The sequence below is a fragment of the Cygnus atratus genome, chromosome 18 (assembly GCF_013377495.2).
Source record: "Cygnus atratus isolate AKBS03 ecotype Queensland, Australia chromosome 18, CAtr_DNAZoo_HiC_assembly, whole genome shotgun sequence".
NCBI classification, from domain to species: Eukaryota; Metazoa; Chordata; class Aves; order Anseriformes; family Anatidae; genus Cygnus; species Cygnus atratus.
In genome coordinates this window covers 10,504,963-10,526,860 of record NC_066379.1, presented here as the reverse complement: position 1 = coordinate 10,526,860, position 21,898 = coordinate 10,504,963, and the positions used below count along the sequence as shown (strand labels likewise).

At 53.8% G+C, this 21,898-nt stretch overlaps 1 protein-coding gene across 2 annotated transcripts in view; it reads right to left on the bottom strand.

The window, feature by feature from the left end:
• MAP2K6 (mitogen-activated protein kinase kinase 6) overlaps positions 1-20,836 on the bottom strand; it is a 49,974-nt gene extending 29,138 nt beyond the window's left edge. For both annotated transcript variants that reach the window (XM_035558899.2, XM_035558900.2), the window contains exon 1: positions 20,698-20,836. In XM_035558899.2, coding sequence (XP_035414792.1) covers positions 20,698-20,713 — 16 coding nt within the window. In that variant the 5' untranslated portion in view covers positions 20,714-20,836. The remainder of the gene's footprint in view (positions 1-20,697) is intronic.
• Between the last annotated feature and the right edge of the window lie 1,062 nt (positions 20,837-21,898).

The window sequence follows — 21,898 nt, the reverse complement described above, 5'->3', positions numbered from 1 at the left end:
GAATCCCTGGTCCCCCAAAAAAGGCACAGGCGGCTAATTTAGGCTTTAAGCATTTTCAGCCTAACAATTTATATCAATTACTGTCTTTCTTTTAAGCCTGAGCTCTACTCTTTATTCCCAACGCTCTCCTTCAAACTTCACCTATACATGTTTGGGTTTGTTTTTCCCCTTGACACAAACCCAGGTCGATAGATGTCTGCGCATCCCAGTGCCGGAGGGGTGCTAGATCAAAGCGCAAGCACCCAGAACTGAAAATGACCTTTTTGAAGCAATTAGTCGATTCAGATTGCCAACCTTTTTTTTTTTTTTTTTTTAATATCATTTGCTCCAAAAGACAAGATCGTGCTCGCTCCATTTGGCAAAGAGCAATTCCAGGATGGGACAGGCTGCTACAACCCAGCTGATGACACCTCGTGGGAAAAGCATTTACTGGAAACCACTGTGCACGCTCGCTATTGTCATTAGAAATCTGCAGAGCTGCAAACTTACAAAGCAAAAAAACAAAAACAAAACAAAACAAAAAGTTCTCTGCTCCAAAGAGCTTCCAGTCTAACGCAGAAGAGACAAAATAAAAGATGTGGGGCCACTCAGAAGCATGAGGAACAGCTCTCAGATTTTCCAAGAGGTAGAAGCTGGTCTGTAAGGAAGTACAAATAATTGTAAAAACAAGTGCAGGAATTTCTACAGCTAGCGGAGCTGTTCTTTGACCCTTTTGCTACTTTTCTTGCACACAGAGGTCTCCAGAAGGCCCAGCTGAGAAGCAGCCCCTGCTGTACCATTTCTTGCCCAAACTGCCTCAAATGCATTTTGTATCCAACAGGATGCTAAATCGGTAGCGGTGTTCTCGATGTTGTCATCTTTTAGCTAAAAAAAGAATCTCCAAAACACAGGTCCTGCAGCGCGAGCAAACAACCCCGTTTCCCTGGCAGCCTCTAAGTCTGCCATCCCCGTGGCCTCTCTGCCTCCAAAAACCTGTCTGCATCCTCTCGCAGTTTAAGCAAACGAGGCAATCACGGGCATGTGAAAAACCTGCATTTTCATCCTTATTTTGCACATGGGAATGAAGACAGAAATTCGCTGAACTGCCCACGGAGGCAGAACCTGCCTCTTTAACTCCAGAGCTGAACTTTTCCTACTAACACTCACCAGCCATCCCTTGGCACACTGCTACTTCTGCACATTGAGCACCCAGCCAGCCACACTGCTGCAATGATACGCACGCAACCACCAAAATAAAAGGGAAACAAGTGGATGTTTACTCTCTTTTTTTTTCCATTCTATTTTTTTCCTTTGTGGATTTGCTTGCACAGTTCCAGGTGCTGTACCTGCACCTCAGGAACCTGCTCTCAGGTAGCTCTGTGAGGGTGTAAAGGAACCAACTGGAAATGACCCTGCCTTGAACATGAACCAGGATAGATTATGAAGCATTTAATCTTCCCGTGGTTCACAAGTGGTGTCAGCAGAAGAACTAGGTAGCAAAACGCCAAACCCAAATAAATATTAAAAGCCTTCCGCCTCCTGGTGAAATAAAATCTGCACTTTGGGGAGTTTATTTTCCTTGTCTCTTCTTCGCAGAATACAATATTTTGAAACTTTGCCATTTTTCTGAAGCACAATCTGCTCACATATTCGAGCTGCCAAGATACAGACGCAGTTTAACGTTCTTTGGGTTTTTCTTTTCAAGACAGAAGAAAGCAACAGCAGCAGCACGGAGCGCACACGGCTCGGGAGAGCACGGGGAAGGACCGCGAGTGGGAATCACCACGGGGGGGATGCGCCCGCAGCACCCGCACCTCCTGCGGACCCGCTCCCCATGCCAGGGTGTGACGGGTCACCTCCGCACTGCTACCCCCCTGCTGCTCGTGTAATGAATGTCTCGGGCTGCAAGCACAAGTTTTCATGCCTCTCCACCAGATCAAAGGGTCTCGGCTCCTTTTGTTTTGAGGGGTGCAAACTGCTCGTCCCTCCAAGCCTCCTGGGGTTGGGGGCCGAAAGTGCCTCACAGGTAGCATCAGCCATCCTGGCCACAAAGCCAGGTAGCATTAGCCATCCTGAGCATGAAGCGTTAGCCATCCTGAGCATTTGAGCATTAAGTATTAGCCATCCTGACCATGAAGAGTGAGCCACCCTGGCCACAAAGCATCAGCCACCCCGAGCATGAAGCGGGCTCCCCCCTTCCCAGCTCCCAGCTGCATGGGGGATCTCAGCTGAGGCTCTGCAGCTGCTCCAAGACACAAGCCCTACTAAATAAAATGTCCTGCAAAGACAGGGAGGGACCCCGGCAGGTGAGCAGCAGGGATAAGAATAAAACACCCGGTGCCCAAGCCGCTCCTTGCGTGCGGGTTTGCAAGAGAAAAGAAAAAAAACCTATTTAAACTAACCCCGATCCCTCTGAGCACGCACAGCGGGGAGGGTGCAAGCAAGCAGCGTGGCCTAGGCAAGACCTGCTCCCAAATGAACAATACGTGGGAAAGTCACAGCAAGGGACCCAGGGAAGGGGGGCAGCACTGGGTACCCAGCGCACCCGCGGCCACGCGGCTCCAGCGCCCGTGCCAGGGGCAGCATCCAGGTCACGCTTGCTTGGGGGAGTTTGTCCCCAGAGGCAGGCACTGACGCTCGGAGGGCTCTTTTTTTTAAAAAAAAAAAAAATAAAAAATGTTAGTTCCAAGATCAGTACTCTGCAACAACAGCTGCCAAGCAAGCATCTCGCTGTCAAAATAACAGCCTCCACCACAGCAGACGTCGCTTTCAAAAGACGACGCTGTGCGGAACTGCAGTCTGCAGAAAGTCATCTGTGCAGGAGCTCAGAACGTGGAGGCAGCTTAACAGCACACATAATTGGATGTTACCTGCTCCATCCACTAGAAGGATGGTGTTTTTCATAGCATTTTTGTGAATCATTATTATTTTTAGCTTTGTTTCCTGAAGAAAATCACCGCACGTGTATATATCCAACTGTGTCCCTCGTGGTTAAGTGTAAATCCACTGGCTGACTTCAGCTGTGTCTAACAGAGAAACTGAGCTCTTGGAGACTGCAAATCTGGTAGAAGCAGGTGACTGAGCAAGTCCCCAACTCAGAGGAAGGCTGAAGCACCAAAGCCCGTGGGGACACCAGCCACCCAGCTGCAGCCCAGGTGCCTCAGGCCCCAAAATATTGGCACAAGGCTCAGCCCCGGGCACAAACCAGCTGTTCCTGAGCATGGGTGCGGGCGTTTTGCTGCCTTTCCCTGGGATCTGCAGTGTGGAAAGCCCCCGCGACGCATCGTACAAAGCACGAAGCCTAAACGTGGCTCCTTGTGCAGAAGGTTCACGGTCTCAGCTGACGGGCAGATGGGATCACACCTCTGCCCCCCAGCACCCAGAAATCGGGAGTCGTGCGCCATGTAAACAGCCCCGGGTGGCTTGCTGGTCTCGGAGCCTGCACGCTAAAGCTCATTTGAAAGCTCTTCCCTGCAATTTTCCACGCGGAGACTTTCACAAACACTTGACTCAAAAGACAGGTTTTAAGAATAAATGTGAAAATAAATAAATAAATAAATAGACTGGTTTTGAGCAGGGCACGGAGACCTCCCAGCCCCGAGTTCTGATTCAGTGAAACATCTGGGGTCTCAGCGATGCTAAGCACAAACTTACATCCACCTTCTTTAGCAAAGCACTTGCTAAACGCTGCCCTCGCCCCCTTTGGGAGCCCTCGGCGCTGCCCCCGGGGGCGCAGAGCGAGCCCCCTGCCCCAGCACCCACCCCACACCCACGGGAGCGAGGTCCGAGAGCAAACCTGCAGCAGGAAAAAGAAAAAGCGACTTAATGAAAACACATTAAATACTTCCCTGTGAAGGTCTTAAACCCAGTTCCTGAGGGAGGGGAGGAAAATACAGCTTCCAGGAGGCCTGTTAACCTCTTCCCACCGCCGCTGCCCGAGCACGCAGAATTAGTGTCGCTGGCCCCTTCCAATTAGAGCGATGTTAAATAGCAATATCGGAAAGTGAGACCTCAAAGTTTCACAGCAGAAGGGTAGGAAACATAACAGAAAATAACAAAGAAAGGGAAGACAGAGGAATTCACTGCCCACATACGCTGTAACAGAAAACAAACCTTCTCTTCTGAAGGAAAATCCCATTCCCCAGTCTCCAGACTTCTCATTGCAGTCAAAAACTTTTTATGGTATAATCCAAAGTAAATGGTTCCTTGCCACAAAAAGCTCCTATTTCCTTGAAAGGATATTAACCAGTTCTGTCTTCACCACAATTTATTATTAAAGCCGTGTTTAATAGCCATGTAGCAACACTTTCTTTCAAATAACACTCCTTAGCATGCAGTCTGCTGGTAAAATTTCACAGGAGGGAAATGCCTCTTTCTGCCCCTTTTCTGAGTGATAAAAGTGGCTCATTACTATTCCTGACTTTCTTAAGGATTTGGGGTCTGATGTTCCGGAAAGTTTTTGAAAGCCAAACAAGCCAAAAAGGAACACCCGGTACCCCGTGGCTGCACGACCCCGTCTCGCCTGACACTGCACTCGGAGGGCAAGGACCCCTGGCCATGGCTTGGTGCAAAACCTCAAACTGAGACGGGTCTTGCAAAACCCAGAAGTGAAGATTTTTACTGGTTTTTGTCCCAGATGTGCTGCAAATGCGCCTCCTGCAGAGACCTGGTGTTCAGCTGCAACGGGCATCTCTTATTTGTACCCCAGTGCAAGCCAAAAAATGACAGGGTCAGCGCTGTGAAGGAGAATTTCCAGCCTTGCAGGCCAGGAGTGAAAATACCCAAATTCTGAGGACTTTGCCCATCAGCACACTGGGACTCAGACACATAAACACGAAGGTGTCTCAGAGCTGCTGACGGCACCGGGAGCGATGCAGCCCCTGCTGCAGCCGATATCCCAACCTCGTGTTTAACACCAGTCTCCCATGAGATGACCAGAGAAGGGAACCAAGTCTGATTTATTTTTTTTAACAATGATTAAAGATCATCTCACAGGTCGATTATTTATGCCTGCAAATTACTCAAGGTCAATTATTCAGTGGTCAGAGCTGACACGAGCTTCACACACAGGAGCGCACCGGGGGGTTATTGGCAGGAATGGTTCTTCCCAGGGGGGGCACCTGCCAGCAGCCCCCCAGCAGCCTTCCCACCGGCCATGGGAGCACATCCACAGCCCCAACCACGAGCTCCTGCATCGCCACGGCCCTCCGTGGGCTGCAGGAGAGCCTCGGAACTACAGCACGCGGGATACCAAAACAGGGGATGTAGGGCTCCGGGCGTGCCTTTTGGGTTCAGGGGTTTTGGCACAGCTCCGCAGGTGGCAGGGAGGCTGCTGGTGGGCTGCACACCCCTGCTCACCCCTGGGGAGCTGAACAAAGCCACGGTGAGATGCTGGGAGCAGGGAGCCAGGGGCAGGGTGGGCAAGTGGCTGAGGGGTGCCCACCCCCGATTTGTAGGTGCACGGCTTTAGCCAAGCCCCGGTTTCTGGAGAAAAACAAAAGCTAGGTGTTCATGTAAGCACTGGTGACATGGAAGTGGGCCTGGAAATTTGTTTTCCAACCCCTCATTGAGCCACAAAAAAGGAATTTAGCATGCAAGAGGCTCTCAAAGGCTGTTAAAGTTTCAATCAAAAGCCAAGGGAAGGGCTGAAGTGGATGCTGTGCTTTCTTTGCCTCCTCGAAACATAATTCAGCTTCTCTCTCCTTAGCCCTGGCAATAAACAGGCTCGGCCAAGTGCCACTGGCTGCTCCCCCATCGCTCCATCAGCACCTGGACGGGCCGGAGGCAGCCAGACGGCGCGATGGGGAGCGTGGTGCTGCTCCGTGCCCGGCAGGGACGGCTCCTGCACCTCTCCCATCAGCATCTTCCCTCACGGCCGCTTGCAATGACGCCTTGGAAACGGCAAACTTGGGATCCGTTTCCTTAACAACTCGGCACGGGGCTGCTGGGGGAAGGGGCTGACCTCATGGGGCTGCAGCAGCTCCTGGCTCACGGATCCCAGATCCCAGGTCCCAGATCCCAGGTCCCAGCTCCATCCTCTTCCTTGCATTTGGTGCCGTGGAGCTTCCAGCTCCTTTGGTGACCATCAGCACATCCAGGACTGGACACACCATCACCGCTGCCAGCCCCACCACTGAAGCATTCTTCTTTTTCTTTTTTGTTTTGTTTTGTGTTTTTTTCCCCACAAACTGCATTTGGGGACAGGAAGCAGGAAAAGCAGGGGCGCTTTTACAGCTGTCATGGATATGGCAAGATCCGGCACCAGGATATGCCCGAAACACGGCGCAGAGATACCACGGGACAGCCCTGGCTTCCTCTGACCTCCCAGCCCTCTGCTTTTCCTCTTGTGCTTTCCTCCAAAACAAAATCAATCAATCAATTAGTCTTGTCTAATAGCGAAGCTGGAAATGCCAGCAGGCTGAAGGGAGTGCTCAAGCCCTTTTCCCTTGCTCTTTTCCTCTCCTTTCTGGCTCTGACTGAGCGGGGTGTCCGGCTCCTACAGACACCCTGGGCACCCAGCCGCAGCCAGCCCATCACCCAAATTCCCCTTGGCGAGGAGATAACCACAGAACCGCAGCCTAGAAGTGGTTAATTCCCTCTTCCCAAAGTCAGCCCGAGCAGTAAAAATACAGAGACAGAGAGCCCTGCACCCTGCGTCTCCATGGGGAAAAGCAACACCTGGAAACCTGGAAGCGAGCAGAGGATGCTGCAGTCACCTCCTGGGTTAATTCCTGAGGCTTCCAAAGCCAAGAAGGACACACCATGCCATGGGTTGGGCACAGCCGTCCCCCCAGCCCCGTGCCAGGACACCGTTAGCACTGCACGGCGCCGCTGGGACCGGAGCGCAGCAGCCGCCCCGTCCCGTCCCGTCCCGCTGCGCCCAGCCCCGGGGCCGCCTTGTCGCAAGGCTCCGCTCGCTCCCGTGACTCAGCCCCGCAACCTGCAATGAACCCAGGGCAGGAGAGGCCCCAAACCAAAATAGCAGGGCTGTTGCAAGGAGGTGCACCGCGTGAACCGGGCGGCGGAGGTTGCGCAAGGCCGTGCCCTGCTCGCGCCGGGGTTAGCTCTGGCTCGGGGCCCGTCCCCGCTGCAAAAGAGCTGCGTTCCCAATTTGCAGCCGCCGACGGACGTCAGCTCTGCCGAGCAATGGAGACAAAGATCTTCGGTTCTGCTGCGAGGTGAATTCACCGCCGGGTCAGCCCTCTGAGCCTGCCTCCAGCAGGGGACGGTTTGCGGTGAGCAGCGGCGGGAACAAAGCGCTGGAAGAAGGCGAAGCAGAAAGGCTGGCAATGAGGGCTCCAGCAGGGTAATCTGCGTGTCCTGCAGCGCAGAAACATACAGAAATGTCGCCCAGCTGTGCCAATATCAGAACCCATTTGCTTGCCATTCAATAAGCTCTGTGTTTCGGTAATTCAATTTTGAGGGTAATTTCCTGACTCAGGCTGATCTCCCCCGCTCTGCCCATTTTTCTCTTAATGCATCCTGCAAACGGGCTGCAGTCTGCTGCATTTATCTGGGCTGATGTAGAAACCAGAGGGGTGCAATTTCTCCTTATCTGCCAGCATATTTTGGTTACGAGAGGCTGTTGGTCCCTCCGATAAGAGCACCTCTGCATTTTAGAGGCGTTCAGACCTTCTGAGTGCGGCGGGGAAGGGACACTTTGATCGGGACCAGGCCGCACGGGAGAGGCTGCGATGCTTTAGGATGGTCTTTCCTGCCCCAGCGCAGGTGCTGCAACCTCGCTGAGCTGTTTTATGGGCTTCGGCACCATCCTGGACTCTCCATTGCCGGGACCTTGGGCTTCCCTTCCCAACCTGTCTCTGCCTCGACGTGTTCCTTGCACCTCGCTGCAGCGTCTGCTTGCAGGAATACCCCCGTGGGAGGAAAGGAGACCTGCAGCACCTGCTGTCACGCTCGCAGACCGTCAGAGAGCAGCCACGTGCTCTTTGCTGAGGCTGACAATTCAGAGGAAATCGGGTGGTGACAACAGACAGCTCTGCCAGCTGTACCAGCCGCAGCGAGGGAGCTGCAGGCAGCGCCGGGCACAGCGCGGGGCCACCCCGACCTTTCTGCTGAGCTGCTGCCAGAGCTGGGCTGGGACCTGCAGACATGATGAGGCAAGACAGAGTCCTCCCCTGACATCCTGCTTTTCTTTAGAAAACAGATGCAATGCAAACCAGACCAAAATTCATCATACTTTAGGTGCTAGTGCAAGTAGGAGATGGAAGATAGGAGAGTTTTGCTTACCTACGGCTTTCAGCGTAGGGCACAAGAGGCTTTAATATATATTAAAAAAAAAAAAAAAAAAAAAAAAGCGGTTACAACACTTTGGCTGAACCCATCCCACGTGTGCATCCAGCTGCATGAACTTCGGTGGCCTGGGGGAAAGGGCACGGCTCCTTGCAACCTCTGTGCAGGCGGTGGCAACGTCACCGAGCAGGAGAGAGACACGCCGGGAGCACAGCTGGGCACATCTCCTGGTGGGCAATTCCACCCTGACTGCCCCGAGCTGCCCCCAGCACAAGCCTTGCCCCTGCCCAGCTCTCCTCGGAGCAGAGATGGCCCAGGGGGGTGCAAGGAGGAAGCACGACGTGCTCCAACGATGCCCTCCAGCAGCCTCCTGACCCACCACGGAAAGAGGAGAGGAGGTGGTGGGCAGCAGGGACCCGGCACCGCGATGTGCACGCTCCGGTTGCGTCCCCGATGACCCCGTCCGTGGCCGTGGGCAGGTTGCACAAGCCTTGTTTGTGTGCGTGTGCCTCCCCGCCTGGCGCTTGGCTGTGCCGCAATAACGAACGGAGGCGAAAACACGCCGGGTGCTCGGGGCTCTGAGTCACCTCCGGGACCAGGAGGCTGGCAGCCGGCGGAGGAGGCTGCCCGCGTGGCACAGGGGCACAAGGCAGCAGGGGCGCACGCGGCAGGCCCGTTCCCCCTGGTGCCGGTGAGCACCAGCCTGAGCCAACCTGCAAGGGCTGGGGAAGCTCCTGCAGAAAATCACTGCGTAAAAAGCCCAAAATGCAAAATTTGACGGCGTGCCTGCACACACCCGATCTCCAGCAGTCTCATGGAAATCCCACAGGGACCAAAGCCTCTTCTTCTCGCCTTGTTTCGCCTTACTATTTTTTTACCCACCGATTTGATTTGCTTTGGTGGCTGTGCAGGTGCTGATGCAGTGCTCCGGCTCCGCACGCAGCCCACGCGCAGCAGAAATCCTCTGCCACCAGCCTGCTCCCACCCCAAATGGCCTCAAACCCCACAAATCACTTGCGGCTGCCCCAGCACCAGCTTGGCCCTGGGTGGGCACCAAGCCCCCCGTGCTGCACAAGTGTTAACAGCCTGGAGAAACCTTATTAGTGTCCAAGTGGTGGCCAAGGGGATTTTGCTTCCCGCGTCCCCGCTGCATCCTTGTATTGCCCTGGGAAGGATGCGGTGGTGGTGGAGAGCCCAGGGAGAGCAGAGGCCATCAGGAGCCCGCCTGGGAGCCTCGGGGCCTCTCCTCTCACCCGGTTATCACAAGAAATCACAGCGTGGAGCTCCAGGGAGCCGAGCAGCAGAGGGAGTCACTCCCTCGAGTCACCGATACGCCGTAAATCACACCGGTATCTTCCCCCTGCCAAGGGCCGCTGGCTTCGCTGCCTTCCCATCGCAGAGCCCGCGTGCTCTGCTGCTTATCTCCAGTTAGGAAATCCACAGGAACTGCCGGCCGGGGAGGCTGTTTGTCAAGAGCCTCCAGCCCTCGCGGGGATTTTGCCGAGGGACTTTTGGTTTAGTTGCTGCTTTGTTTTCAAAACCTCGGCTGCCTGCTTCCAGTGGGAGTTTGCTGGAATCAAAACTGGAGAAAAGCTCTTGGAATCCACCCGCGGAACAAAAGGCCTTTTGTGCAGGAGGGTCTGGAGGACACGGCTGCTTTCAGTGCTGCTACCTTTGCTTCTCTTTTCTCCCTGCCAGGGAGCACCTGCCGGCAGAGCAGGGGGCACGGGCTGCAGCGCACGCTGGGGACACACGGACACGTGGACAGACGCCTCCCGCTGCAGCCAGCAGCAGGGCAGAGCGCTGCGTGCAGCAAAGTGCTCTCCAAAAACGCATCGTGGCATGCAATCGCATACGGGTGCTGGGTGACCGCACCCACGCCTGCAAACCCTTGGCTGCACTCCTGCATTTCCCCTAATTTACTACGGTTTCACCCCAAAACCCCACCACGTGTGATCACGCGCAGCCCCGGGCTCTGAGCCCCTCCCCATCATTTAGCAGCAAGCCTCTTACACGCAGCATAAGAGCGGGTGTCCTCACGGCCGGGGTGGGAGCAGGATGCATTAAACCACCAGCCCCAGCTCAGCCACAAAAACCTCTGCTCTTCCTAACCCTGGAAAACTCAGCAGAGGAACAAAACTTTCCCCATTACTCTGCACAGTCCCCCAGAAAACAATTTCCTTAAGTCTGGCACGGGTCCGCTCCCCATCAGCCCATGAACACCACTTTGCCTCAGGTCTCACTCCAGTTCCAGTTTTAGTTTTCAGGCTTTTTAACACCCTGGCACAGCTGGGTTTCTCTCCCGGCGGGTCCTGCGAGGTCTTTTTCGGGTGTGCTTAATAATTCGGTAATCTGAATTACCGAGCAGGTGAGCTGCCCACAGCCTGGGTGGCAGCGTGGCTCGGGGGCTGTCCTGCGGGGACAGGGGGCACCCACTGTGCCCCGTGCCCAGAGTCTCCCCTCCCCGAGCAACCTTTAGTGGCGGGAGATTTTTGTGAGGGTTCAGACAAACGCAGTTGTCGACGCAGTCAGGATTGCCACCAACCTGCCTTTGTGCTCCCCCACTAGGCAGCCCTCTTTCGCTATTCTCTTCTTTTTTCACTTACGAGCTTTTTTGCTTATTTTGTACCAAAATAATCGACGGTGATGCTCGACAGCTCTGGACAGCGCAGCTGGCAGGACCTCACTCATGCTCCCTCTGCTGGCAATGCCTCCAGGCACCCAATGCTTCCTCCGACTGCCTGCAAACACGCGGGCACCCGCGAGGGGCGAGGGGCGACCGTGGGCAAACCCTGCAGCACCTTTGGGTGCTGCCCAGCACCGGAGCAGCTCCGTGCAACCATGACCATGAAGTCTCGGCCTTGCTGTCCTTCAGCGATGTGTCTGAGTGTGCAAGAAGCCTCAGGAAGCTCCGAGCAGTGCAGGCGGAGGTGTGCAGGATGCAGAGCAGCTCCCAGGGGAGCTCGGAGCCTCGGAGGGGTTTGTGCCAGAAGTCAGAGGGCACGAACCTGTAGCTCGTCCTCCAGCCACCTGCTGAGAGCGCACACGTGCTCGCACCTCACGTAATAAAGTAAAGCGAGGGGTATGCGAAGAACAAAAGCCTTTCCTCAGCTCTTATCGTGCAGTTTTATTTCAGTTCGGAAAGCATTACGAACCTCCTGATGGAGCAGCACCGTGGCAGAAGACGGCACTTCTTGCCCTTTTTTTTTTTCCAGTCAAGTGTCCCTGACACAACCGGGCAGATTTTTCTCTACCCACATACGTCCACGTGGATCAAACCCTGTTAGGCTACATCTCTCCACCCAGCCTTCTAAATCAGGAGCTGTAAGTACAAACCTCCCTTTATAAGCCCTTCTGTCAAAGCCTCTACACAAGTCCCTGTGCGAGGTTCCAGGCTGCAGTTTCACTTGTATACATAAATGCTCTCGAATCCGCTACAGCTTTCTAACTTGCAAGAACAGACAAGCAGAAAGGGAAAAAAAGAAACCAAGGTAGAGGAGGGTGGTGTAAATCATCCAGGCAGATCCCTGATGTCCACCCCACTTGGCAACAGGTCAGAATACACCCCCAGCCTTGTAAATCCTTACGCGTGTGCTCAACTGCAAGCACACCCAGTCCCACTGACTCCTGCAAAAAAATAGGCTCGTCCGCTCCAAGTTTAACACATGCATAAGGAGTTTCAAGATCAGAATATGAGAAAAAAAATAAATTTAAAAAATATCAGCTTCTATTGTAAGGGGGGAAAAAAAAAAAATCTCCAGACCCGTCTCCCATCCAACCTCCCAGACCGCTGCCTGCGTTCAGCTGCAGCGAGGCCTTTTGAAAGCAAAAGGAGGTGCTGCCTGGGGAGATGCTTGCACAGGATGGGCCCGAAATGCCGTGCTGGGAGGCGAAGTGAATGCTCGCTGGTGCTGGGAGCACTGGCATTGTTCTGAGGGACGCACAGGAAGAGTGAGAGGAGGAATGCTCGCCGATTGCAGGAAGCTGTTCCAGCCTCTTATCTGACAGAAAGCTTCTGATTTCATGCGGGGGAAGTACCAAATGTTTTTGAGGGGGAAAAAAAAAAAATCAAAAAAAAAAATCACATGGTTAGCTCTAAAGGAAGCTGCCTGATGGCATGAATGAAGCTGAAGCCGGGCTAGGTGGAAGCGCTTGCCCAGGTGCCCGTGCTACTGCATCCTGCGAGCCCACGGGTCCTGCTGGCTGCCGAGAAGGGGCCCGCTGTGAATTTAGGTGCTCTTATCTTCAGCGAGCGATTTACTACCAACAATCTTTGAACGCAGCATCTGTGTCGTCCTCCCCAGCTGCCAGGGAGTTATTTTGGGCTCTTCCTGCAGCTCAGATACTGGTGCCAGGGGCTGCTGTGCGATGTGCCCCCGTGCCGGGCACGGCCCCGAGCTGCTCGTTGAGTTAATTTGTAAAACCGATTCCTTGGCAGGAGCTCAAGTCCTCCGTAGAGACGTTCCAGGTTTTATTAGCATTGAGCAAATTACTGGCGTCCTTGGGAAAGGTAAGGAAGTCAGTCTGTTAATTGCCTTTATTGTTTTTTTTCTAGAGGGTATCTCCCAAAGGACAGCTCCACGCCACACAGAGGAGCTCTCTGGTTACATAAGTGCCCATACAGATAATGGCTGCTGGGGCGTCTTGCACAGGTAATGCGAGGAAACTTCGGGTTTAGGTGTGCTAACTGCTTTATCAGGCTTTGTGCTCTGAGCTAAGCACTCGTCGTCTCCAGCCTGGTTTCTCCTGGTACGTTATTAGGGGATTATGGCTTCCAACCCAGAGCCGAAAAAGCAAAAAAACACTTCAGAAGGGGTTGGAAAACAACAGTATCTAGAGCACTGCCTTTCTTCTCCTTTAATAGGTTACTCTGTCAACCCCGTGCTTGTTAAATAAGAGAAAAATCTGTGGGCATGCAGTGAAGGTCAATCTTGTGGTTTTTGAAAACATTTAATTAGTACGGTTAAGTACCGAGGTCCTCCTGGGAGCCAGCTTCTGCATTAACCATCAGCACGTCGCTGAGCAGAGGCACAAACCTGCAGGAGGGGCCGCAGGTCAGGTCTGTGTCCATCCCCAAAATTTTAGTGGCAGTCCAGCTTATGATGAGAGCTGTTGCGGTGTCCCTGTCCTGCTGCTAGCTCCAAAATCCGCATGGGGTTTGGAAATCCAGCTCAGATCCTGCTTGTGCAGGAGCTGGGTGCCCCCGTCGCTCCTCCAGGGACCCATCAGGGCTACCCAAAGCCCTGTGCTCCTTCAGAGGCATTCCTGCCAAGTGCTTGGGCTCCCTGCTCAAACAAATCGACTCAAGACGTAGTTTTGCCCAAAGGGCTTTTGGCATCCTGATGACAGCACGTCAAGTCCCTGCTTTTTTCTTTCACGGTGCACCCAACTGGAAGAAGGGGGACAGCTGCTCTCAGGTCCTACAGGTGTTCAGCTCCTTGAATAAAGCCACAACAAATGTCGTGCATCTGCTTCAATCCGTGGGCAGTAGCGTGCAGGAGTGCTACGATCACAGCCTGGCACCTCCTTTACAAGAGGCCACAGCATCAGCTGCCCGAAAGGAGAAATCAATTCCAGTCCTCGCGAAGCCAAACTTGGCTTCATTTCTCGGTGTTTCTGCAGCGCCGGAGACCCTAATTGTAGGCAATTAAAGCAGCACTAGAAAGAAAGGGCTGTGTTGAAATCAAAGCTGGAAAGCGTGCCTCGAAATGGCTTCCAGTTGCGGGCACTGGAAAAGTGCCTGGGGAGCAAGGGGCCGGTGCCAAGGGCAGCGCTAGGTGCTGCACAGACCCTGCCTGGAGCCGCTGCCAGCGGGACCTTCTCATCCCGTGCACCCTTCTGCAGGGAAGGCTTCGTCTCCTGCACGCAGGTACCTGCGTGGGCACGCAGGGCTGCTCGTGGGGCTCCCGTGCTCCTTGGGAAGAAACGGGATGGGATCTGCTGGGAGCCTGGGAGGGATCAAGGCTGGGGAGAGGCAGCCATCGATGCTGATCAAACCCTTCTCACCCTTTCTGCTCGGTGCTGGTGCTCTGGGCAGGGCTGTCCGTGCCGGATGGGGACTTTTTGTTGCTCCGATAGCTCCAAAGTAATGACTTATTTTTTCTTTTTTTTTTTTTTTTTGAGTCATTCTCCATCTGACCTTGAACTACTGGAGAAGCAATAAATGTCCGTAAGAGGAAGGATAACGCGGAGCGAAGCTGTGATTTTCATAAAGCAACTTGCTGCTCGAGTGTCAGACGAGCCCCGGTGACATCATGTGAATGAGAAGTGTCAGGCTCGGACCCCACCGCAGGAGGAAAATAAGCACAAAAACATGTTGCTTGAGACGTCCGCGGCAGAGCCGGCACACGATGCTCTGAGGCCATTTGGCACCGGCGAGCGCTGTTTTATTGAGTGCAATTACATATTTTTGTTTAGAAAAAGATTCTCCTTCAAAAGCAGCTACGAAGCCTTTGCTTATTCAGCCTTCATAAAAAGCCTCTCGCTGCAGACACAGTCAAGTGTTGACTCCTGTACTTATTTTCTATTGCTGCCTTATCTTTGGCATCTCATCTGCAACTTTTACTGTTTTTTTCCACTGGTTTCATCAGAGTGCAGTAAAAGTGGATGTTTTTTGGGCTTCAATTCTGCTAATGATTTTTGATCTGCTCGGTGCAGGCTAGGAAAATCTAGCCGTGATTATAAAATTGCAAGCTAAGTAGGCTAACAAAACAGCAACAGCAAGAAACTGGATCAGCTCTGCTCAGTGGAGTTTTCCTGCTTGAACGGGGGGGAAAAAAAAATGCTTTTTCTCTGAAATCTTTCTTACAAATATGAAACTGCCTCAGCCGTAGAGGCTGCTCCCTCCAGCTGCTTGCACAATGCTCCTTGGGCTTCGCTGCACTCGGCTTTTTGCAGCAGCCTAATAAGCAATGGCCATCGCTCCTGGGGTGATTAATGGGGAGCAAGAGCAGCCCGAGCAGCTCCCACCCCAAGCTGCTCTCCCGATGTGGTCGGATGCTGCTCTCGCCGTGCTCAGCCTTTGTGTGGCCACAGGGTGCAGATCCTGAGCGGCGCTGAGCCAAGGCTTTGCCAGCACCAGCAGACCGAGATGTGCGAGCAGCTGCCTGGAGCTTTGACGAAGGATGTTGAGCATCTGTTTGCAACATCTCCAAAGTCAAGATGACTCAGAAGTGCTTTAGCACCCCAGAGACTTTAATGATGGGATGAACTCTCTGAAACGTCAACCAAGTGTTTGGGATTTCCTGCTTGAAGGGAAGGATAGCCTTAATTTTGGCTTTGAGGCAAAAAAAAAAAAGCCCTACAAACAAGAGTGTCGGGCTTCCCCCCTCCAAATGCCTTTTTACTGGGCCAGGGTTACCGTGCAAGGACGCTTTTCCATTTGTACTTGTCAACATGCAAAATAACACGGATTTGGAAGACAAAAACAAACAAACAAAAAAACAACCTTTTTGCACAATGAGCAGGTCTGGAAATCGTAGCGAATGGCCTTCACCGCTCTGCCCCCACAGACCATAATACCTGGCGTGGCGCAGCTCCGGGTCCTCGACCTGCTTTAGCGCTAGCATTGCTCCAGCTGATAATGGTAATTTCTTACACTAGTCCCAGTCGGGCCCTAAGGAAGGGAGCTAAGCAACCCTATAGGTAATTAAACTTCTATTATTTATAGCTCTGGCTGTGGCTAAAATGAAAAGAGCGGTGCTGGGGGTTCTCCAGCCACCAGCGACCCCACACGGTCGCACCATATCCCACGGCACCCGCCGGTGCTGCCGTGTCCCCCGCGGCTCCCCAGGCTGGGAGCAGGGACACGGAGCAGCCCACAGCCAGCAGCAGGACGAGCGCTGGGCTGCAGGCTCGCGGGGTGACAGCAGGTAGCCCTGGAAAGGGTTTGGGAGCACTGTGCCCAGCCTTTGCGGTAACAGGTCCTGTCCTCCAAGCGCACCCACAGAGGTCTGCAGGCGTGCTCCTGCTCCTGCGCTGTTTACACTATTCCTCATTTTCCACCTTTAAAAAGCAACGGGAGCTCGCTTTAGATGTGATCCCTCTCCAAGAGCCTTCTACAGATGATGTTACTGTTCTTTTCAGCAAGAGAAAATAGACGAGTGACCCCAAATGCATGTGTTAAAAAAAAAAAAAGCAGCTAAACAAGCAAACAAAAACAACTCTGTAGTCATCTTATGTATTCGCAACCACAGCACACAACTGACAAGTCTGCCTTGTGACTTGCAAGGTAATTGTGTTCCATTAATGCCAATGCTCCTGGAAGAATGAAGTGTCTCATCCCTCTAAATTACACCTGTGGTTTTAATTGAGTATCATTTGCTTCACCTTAGCAGCTTGCGTATGTGTCACGGGAGGGAATTCACCCCAGAGGAAGATCCATTTTTTTTTTTTTTGGCGACTAAACGAAACAAACGAGCACCACGTAGTGTGGTGGTGAGAAATCCAAACTTTTTTCAGCTGGGAGGAGAAAGCACGTCTTTACTCCTTTTCCTCTGCGACTTATCACTTTTATTGCTATAATTACTTCTATAGCTTGAGCTTTTAAATGCTTATATTTTCCTGCCCCTGCTGAGCAGCGTGCTCAGCTCCGGGGAGCTGCTGCCCTGACCACGTTGCTGGCTCTTGGGCCACCTCGGTGCCAGGACACGGGACAGGGCACCCCAAAATACATTTGGTTTCGGCACCCCAGCACTGCTGCCTGCAGCAGAGGGTTGCCAGCACCTCCAGCAGCACTGCAAGCAAATCCTTCCCCGGTGCAATGCAGGGAGCAGGAAGCAAGACAGCGACTGGAGGCGCTCAGCTGGGTGCCTTGGTTCCCCCTCGCTCAGCTGCACCGTGCAGCAATTTGGCTCGTGTCAGACCTCATTTCTAGCCTAGTACTTTCCACCCCGGCCATCTGCTTTGCTTTCACCCCATGCTACTCAATTCCTCCAGCACTGCATTGCACGAGACTTTTAAACTCCTTTGTGTGCATCTGCCCGCTCCGAACACGGGCAGACTCCACCACCGAAGCAGACAGGACGTGCAACAGGGTGAGAGAGTGACTCAGCAGGGTCTCTTTTAAAAAATAATAAAAATTAAAAAAGCATACAATTTGCACTGAAATGGGTTGCATTTGCTGCTAGGCCAAGCCTTGCTAAGCTGGCACCTCCCTGGCCGTGCCGCGGCGGAGCCTCCCCTTGCCAAGCGCCGCTCAGCGCGGTAATGGCGAGGCGCTGAGCTGGTGCTGACGAGGCACGTTGCACAACCTCCAGCAGCCTCGCAGTGCTCATGGGTTAATTTTATACCAGCAAAGACCTGCCACCTACCCGGGATGGCAGCAATGGTGGTGGTTGTTTTTTTTAAGAAGCTACCATTTCGGATTTGCGTTTGCTCCATGGCAATTTCTAGCTGGAAAAAAAAAAAAAAAAAAAAAAAAAAGAGCATTTTGCACGAAATGTGTAATTCTGCATAGGTGCAGGGCCTTTGGTCAAAGTCCATAGAGTACACGCTCAGCCAGCATCACGTGGGATGTGGTTCTCATGAGTGCAGGATCCCTTTGCAGCCAGAGCGCAAAAAATTGCGTTTGAAGCAACAAATTGTGAGAATTAGGAATGAGATCAATGAGCAGAAACACTCAGTAGTTACACGTACCTCATTTCCATGAGCTATTTATGAATTACTGCTCTAATGGCAACTGTTTCCCCTTCCTTTCTCTTACTTTAGTGGAGAAGTTTGCATATTTGCAGGTTGCTCCTCTGATGTGGGCTTCGCAGGTGAATAATTCCCCCATTACGACAAATTTGGAAGGCTCCCGAACGTATCTGCTGTCACGAGAGTTCAGATTTATAGCCTCAAACTGCGTTTAGCTTGTAATTAATATGGACTTCCGCATTTTTTTTATTCTTCCAGAACAATATCCTGTTAGTCATGACAGCCAAATGCTCCACGTTTGGGTGAGGATTCAGCCCCCGAGCCACCGCCACAGCCCAGCCCCATGCTCCGGAGCGGGCTGAGGGACCCTCGGTGCTCGGGGAAGCCTTGTTTTCCATGGGCTATTCCATCCAACTAAAAACACCATTTTGCAACTGAGAAGAGGACTGGAAGTGGAAAAGAGCCGGCAGCAAAACGCAGGAGCCCGCACCCGCTTGCGTCCTGCAGATCTGATCCATATTTTGTCGCCCACAAAGCCTTGAAGTCCATCAGAGCGCAGGTGGCACGGCTGAATATTGCAAGCACGATGCTGAAAGCATCTTCTGCTTTCTGCTGCGGCCAGGGCCAAAGGAAAGTGCAGTTTCCACGCTCCAGGCAGAGTTTTGTCTCCTCCAGCAGCGCCGTGGCCGTGCAGAAGCCGATCTCCGCACGGCACAGGTAGCGGCTGCGGAGCGGGGCTGCGCTCAGCCAGGCGAGGCTCTTTGCAGGGATGAAGTCTTATCAGAGAGCGGCCCTCTCGATTACCGTCCCCCCCGACAGGCAGCACTAAAAAAATTAATCTCTGCCAAATTCTCAGAACAACTTTGGAACCAGTTCAAAGCAGGGAGAGGGCTCCGCAGCTCGGCAGCTGGCTGGAGCCCTGCGCAGTATTTTAGAAAGCTGCCGAGCAACCTCCCCTGCAACACGTGAAAGCTGATCCCGAAATGCAGATTGTGGCTCATTTAATTCATCCCGGAGAGCGATACCTCGGGTGCAAGCCCCTGAGCTGCAGCCCCTTCCCAAGCAGGACCTGAGCCCGGACAGCTGAGCTCGGTGAGTTATCTGCGCCAGGAATTCCGGCTTCGGCGCTCGCGTTGCAGAGCAGGAGATGGACGGAAAACGGATTCAAGAATGATGCCATTCATTGGGATCATGTTTTGTGGGTTGGCTACTCGCGTTTTCCCATTTTCCTGGTACCGAGGATGGACAAGGCCAGCGCCGGCGTGCATGGGAGCTGCGTGGTGCCCTGGGGGTGGGCTGTGAGGACACCCACGGGTTCCTGCCCGTCCCTGGCTCCCCGAGGCCACGCTCTCCCACCCCAGGCTTTGCAGGGACCCCCAGCAAGCGGATGCTCCCCACGCAGCTCCTGCCCCCATGGGTCCTGCAGGGACCCTCCCGCGAGCAGCAGCGAGCTCCGGGTATCATTTCGTTCAAATTTTGCATTATCAAACTTCCTTGGCTCTTCCTATTGGAAACTTTTACAATTCTCTGCTTGGCTGGAAAAGATGACTGCAGCAAACCCAAATTAGGAATAAATTATACAACAACTTTACATTTTTCTTACAAAGGAAAACTGTGTGGCAAGAGCTCCGAAAGCACCTCCTTCCTATGTCCTCCCAGCAAGGCTCGCAGTGGATGGCCACCGACTTCGCAGACGTCTCAGGAAAACAACGCAAAACAAGCCCAAAGCCAGCCCCAGTCCCAGGCTGGGGGCTGCTGTCCCCCCGGGGCGTGCATTGCCTCGCCCCCCTGCTCCCCACTCCGCGTGACGGCTGCAAAATGCAAGAGCAGGCAGCTGCAAGAGCAAATCCACGCGTTCAGAGGAGCTCAGAAAGCTGCATCTGTGTGGCCGGGCGCTGACATATGTGCAGCTATTTTCACAATGAATGGCCGGAGCAGCAACTCCTGAAACATCTCCGCCTGCTCCTGCAGGGACTGTTGCATTCCCACAGCATTTTTTGCAATATTCAGTTCCCCAGCTCCCCCCCCCCCCGACACGCAAGCCCTTGCAGGACACAAGGCAGAGCGAGTCCGGAATAACCACCGAGTTAAAAAGCAAGCTCAAGCCTTTCCCACGCTGCTGGCAAAAATCACTGCTGTCCCCTACCCAGCCCTGCCCCTCCCGCTGCATCCCAAGCACCGAGCCCCTGCTCCGAAATGCCAAATAAAGCCCCCCCCTGCACGCTCTCAGCGATCCGGTGCTGCAAAGCACACTGCTGCCTCCGACCAAAAGTTACAAAATATTAACGGGGGGGTGAGGGGAGATCGCTGGAAAATGATCTCAGTCCTGGCACAAGAACAATACTTTCCCATGGAAACATAGGTATATATTTAATTCCTGGTAACTCCACTCAAGTTTCACCTTTCATCTCGTCCACGGACTCCTTTAAAAGTTTCATTTAATTTTGCACTTGCAATTAGCTCTAATTCTCATGCACCGTGCCCATTTTGCATGCACACATCCAGCAGCAAACGCAGCTGCTCTTCAACACCCTTTATCTGTCCTGACTGTGCAAAAGGCAAAAAAAAAAAGGGCTCAGCAATCCCCGCAGAAGAATTCAAATAACGTCAATGCACAGCTGAACTGCGAGCCCTGCCTTACAGGAACTGTGTGTGTGAGTGCGTGTGTGGCTGCAAAAAGGCACACGCTAAACAGGAAATGCAACTGAGAGCCACTGAAAAAGCCTCAAACTTCAAAATGCAATTGCATCCCGACAAAATGCATGCATGCACTGCGAAATGCATGCACGCCTTCTTGCACGTTTTGCAACGAAACGGAAGCAGGAGCCTTACCTCTCGCCTGAGACATTTTCCCCTTTGCTTTGCTGGGGGGGAGGGGAAGCACAAAAGACTTTGCCTTGCCTCTCCTCTGGAGCTAGTTTTGCAACAAAGATGCGGACTGCAAGCGGCCAAAAAAAAAATAAAATAAAAATAAAATAAATAAAAATAAAAATAAAAAAAAATCTTCCTGCAACGGGGGGTGGGGGGGGGACGGACTTCTCCCGCCCGCCTGCTGCTGCAGCAGCAGCAGCAGCTCTCCTTGCAGCTCGGGGGGGGGCCGTGCAATTGCACGCTTTGCAGGGCAGCTTTGGGGGCGGGGGGGGCGGCCTCCCCCCCTTGCTTGCACGGCGAGGGCAGGCTGCGCTGCACCTACATGATGGGCCAGGGCTGGCAGCTCGCAGCTCCAAACTTGGGAGCTGGGGGGGGGGGTGGGCCGCACTGCGCACGCGCGCCGCCGGCGGCCGCCGCGCGGCCTGATGGGAGTTGTAGTTCTTGTGCCGCCCCCCCCCCCCCTCCGCTCGCGGCGCCGCGCTGCCTGCAGGGGGCGGCGCGGCGCTGCTGCGCGCCCGCGGAGGCCGCGCGGGGAGGGGAGGGGGAAAGGGGAGGGGAGGAGGGGGGATGTGCTGCTGAGGGGGGGGGGGGAAGGGGGGGGGGTTGGGGGAGGTGCACGGGGGTAGCGCGGTATGGTGCCTGCGCTGGCAGGGCTGTGCTGGGGGTGGGTTTTAGCCAAATTGCGGTGGGAGTGGGGAGGGGGTTGTGTGTGCTTGCCTGCGTGCAGCCCTGCGGGCGTACCTGCATGCGCCTTTATGCAGCCTTCCCTGCATCCCTGTCTGCACCTGTCTGCGTCCCCGCGTGCATCTCTGCAAGCACCCTTTGCATGCACCCCTGCCTGCACCCCTGCGTGCATCCCTGCTTGCATCCCTTCCTGCATCCGTCTGCACCTGTCTGCATCCCTGCGTGCATCCCTGCATACATCCCTGCATGCCCCCCTTGCGTGCAACCCTGCCTGCGCCTGCCTGCATCCCTGCTCTCATCCCTGTGTGCATCCCTGCCTGCACCCCTGCGTGCATCCCTATCTGCACCTGTCTGCATCCCTGCACGCATCTCTGCACGCATCCCTGCTCTCATCCCTGCTTGCATCTCTCTGCACCTTTCTGCATCCCTGACTAAATCCCTGCTTTCATCCCTGCGTGCGTCCCTGCGTGCATCCCTG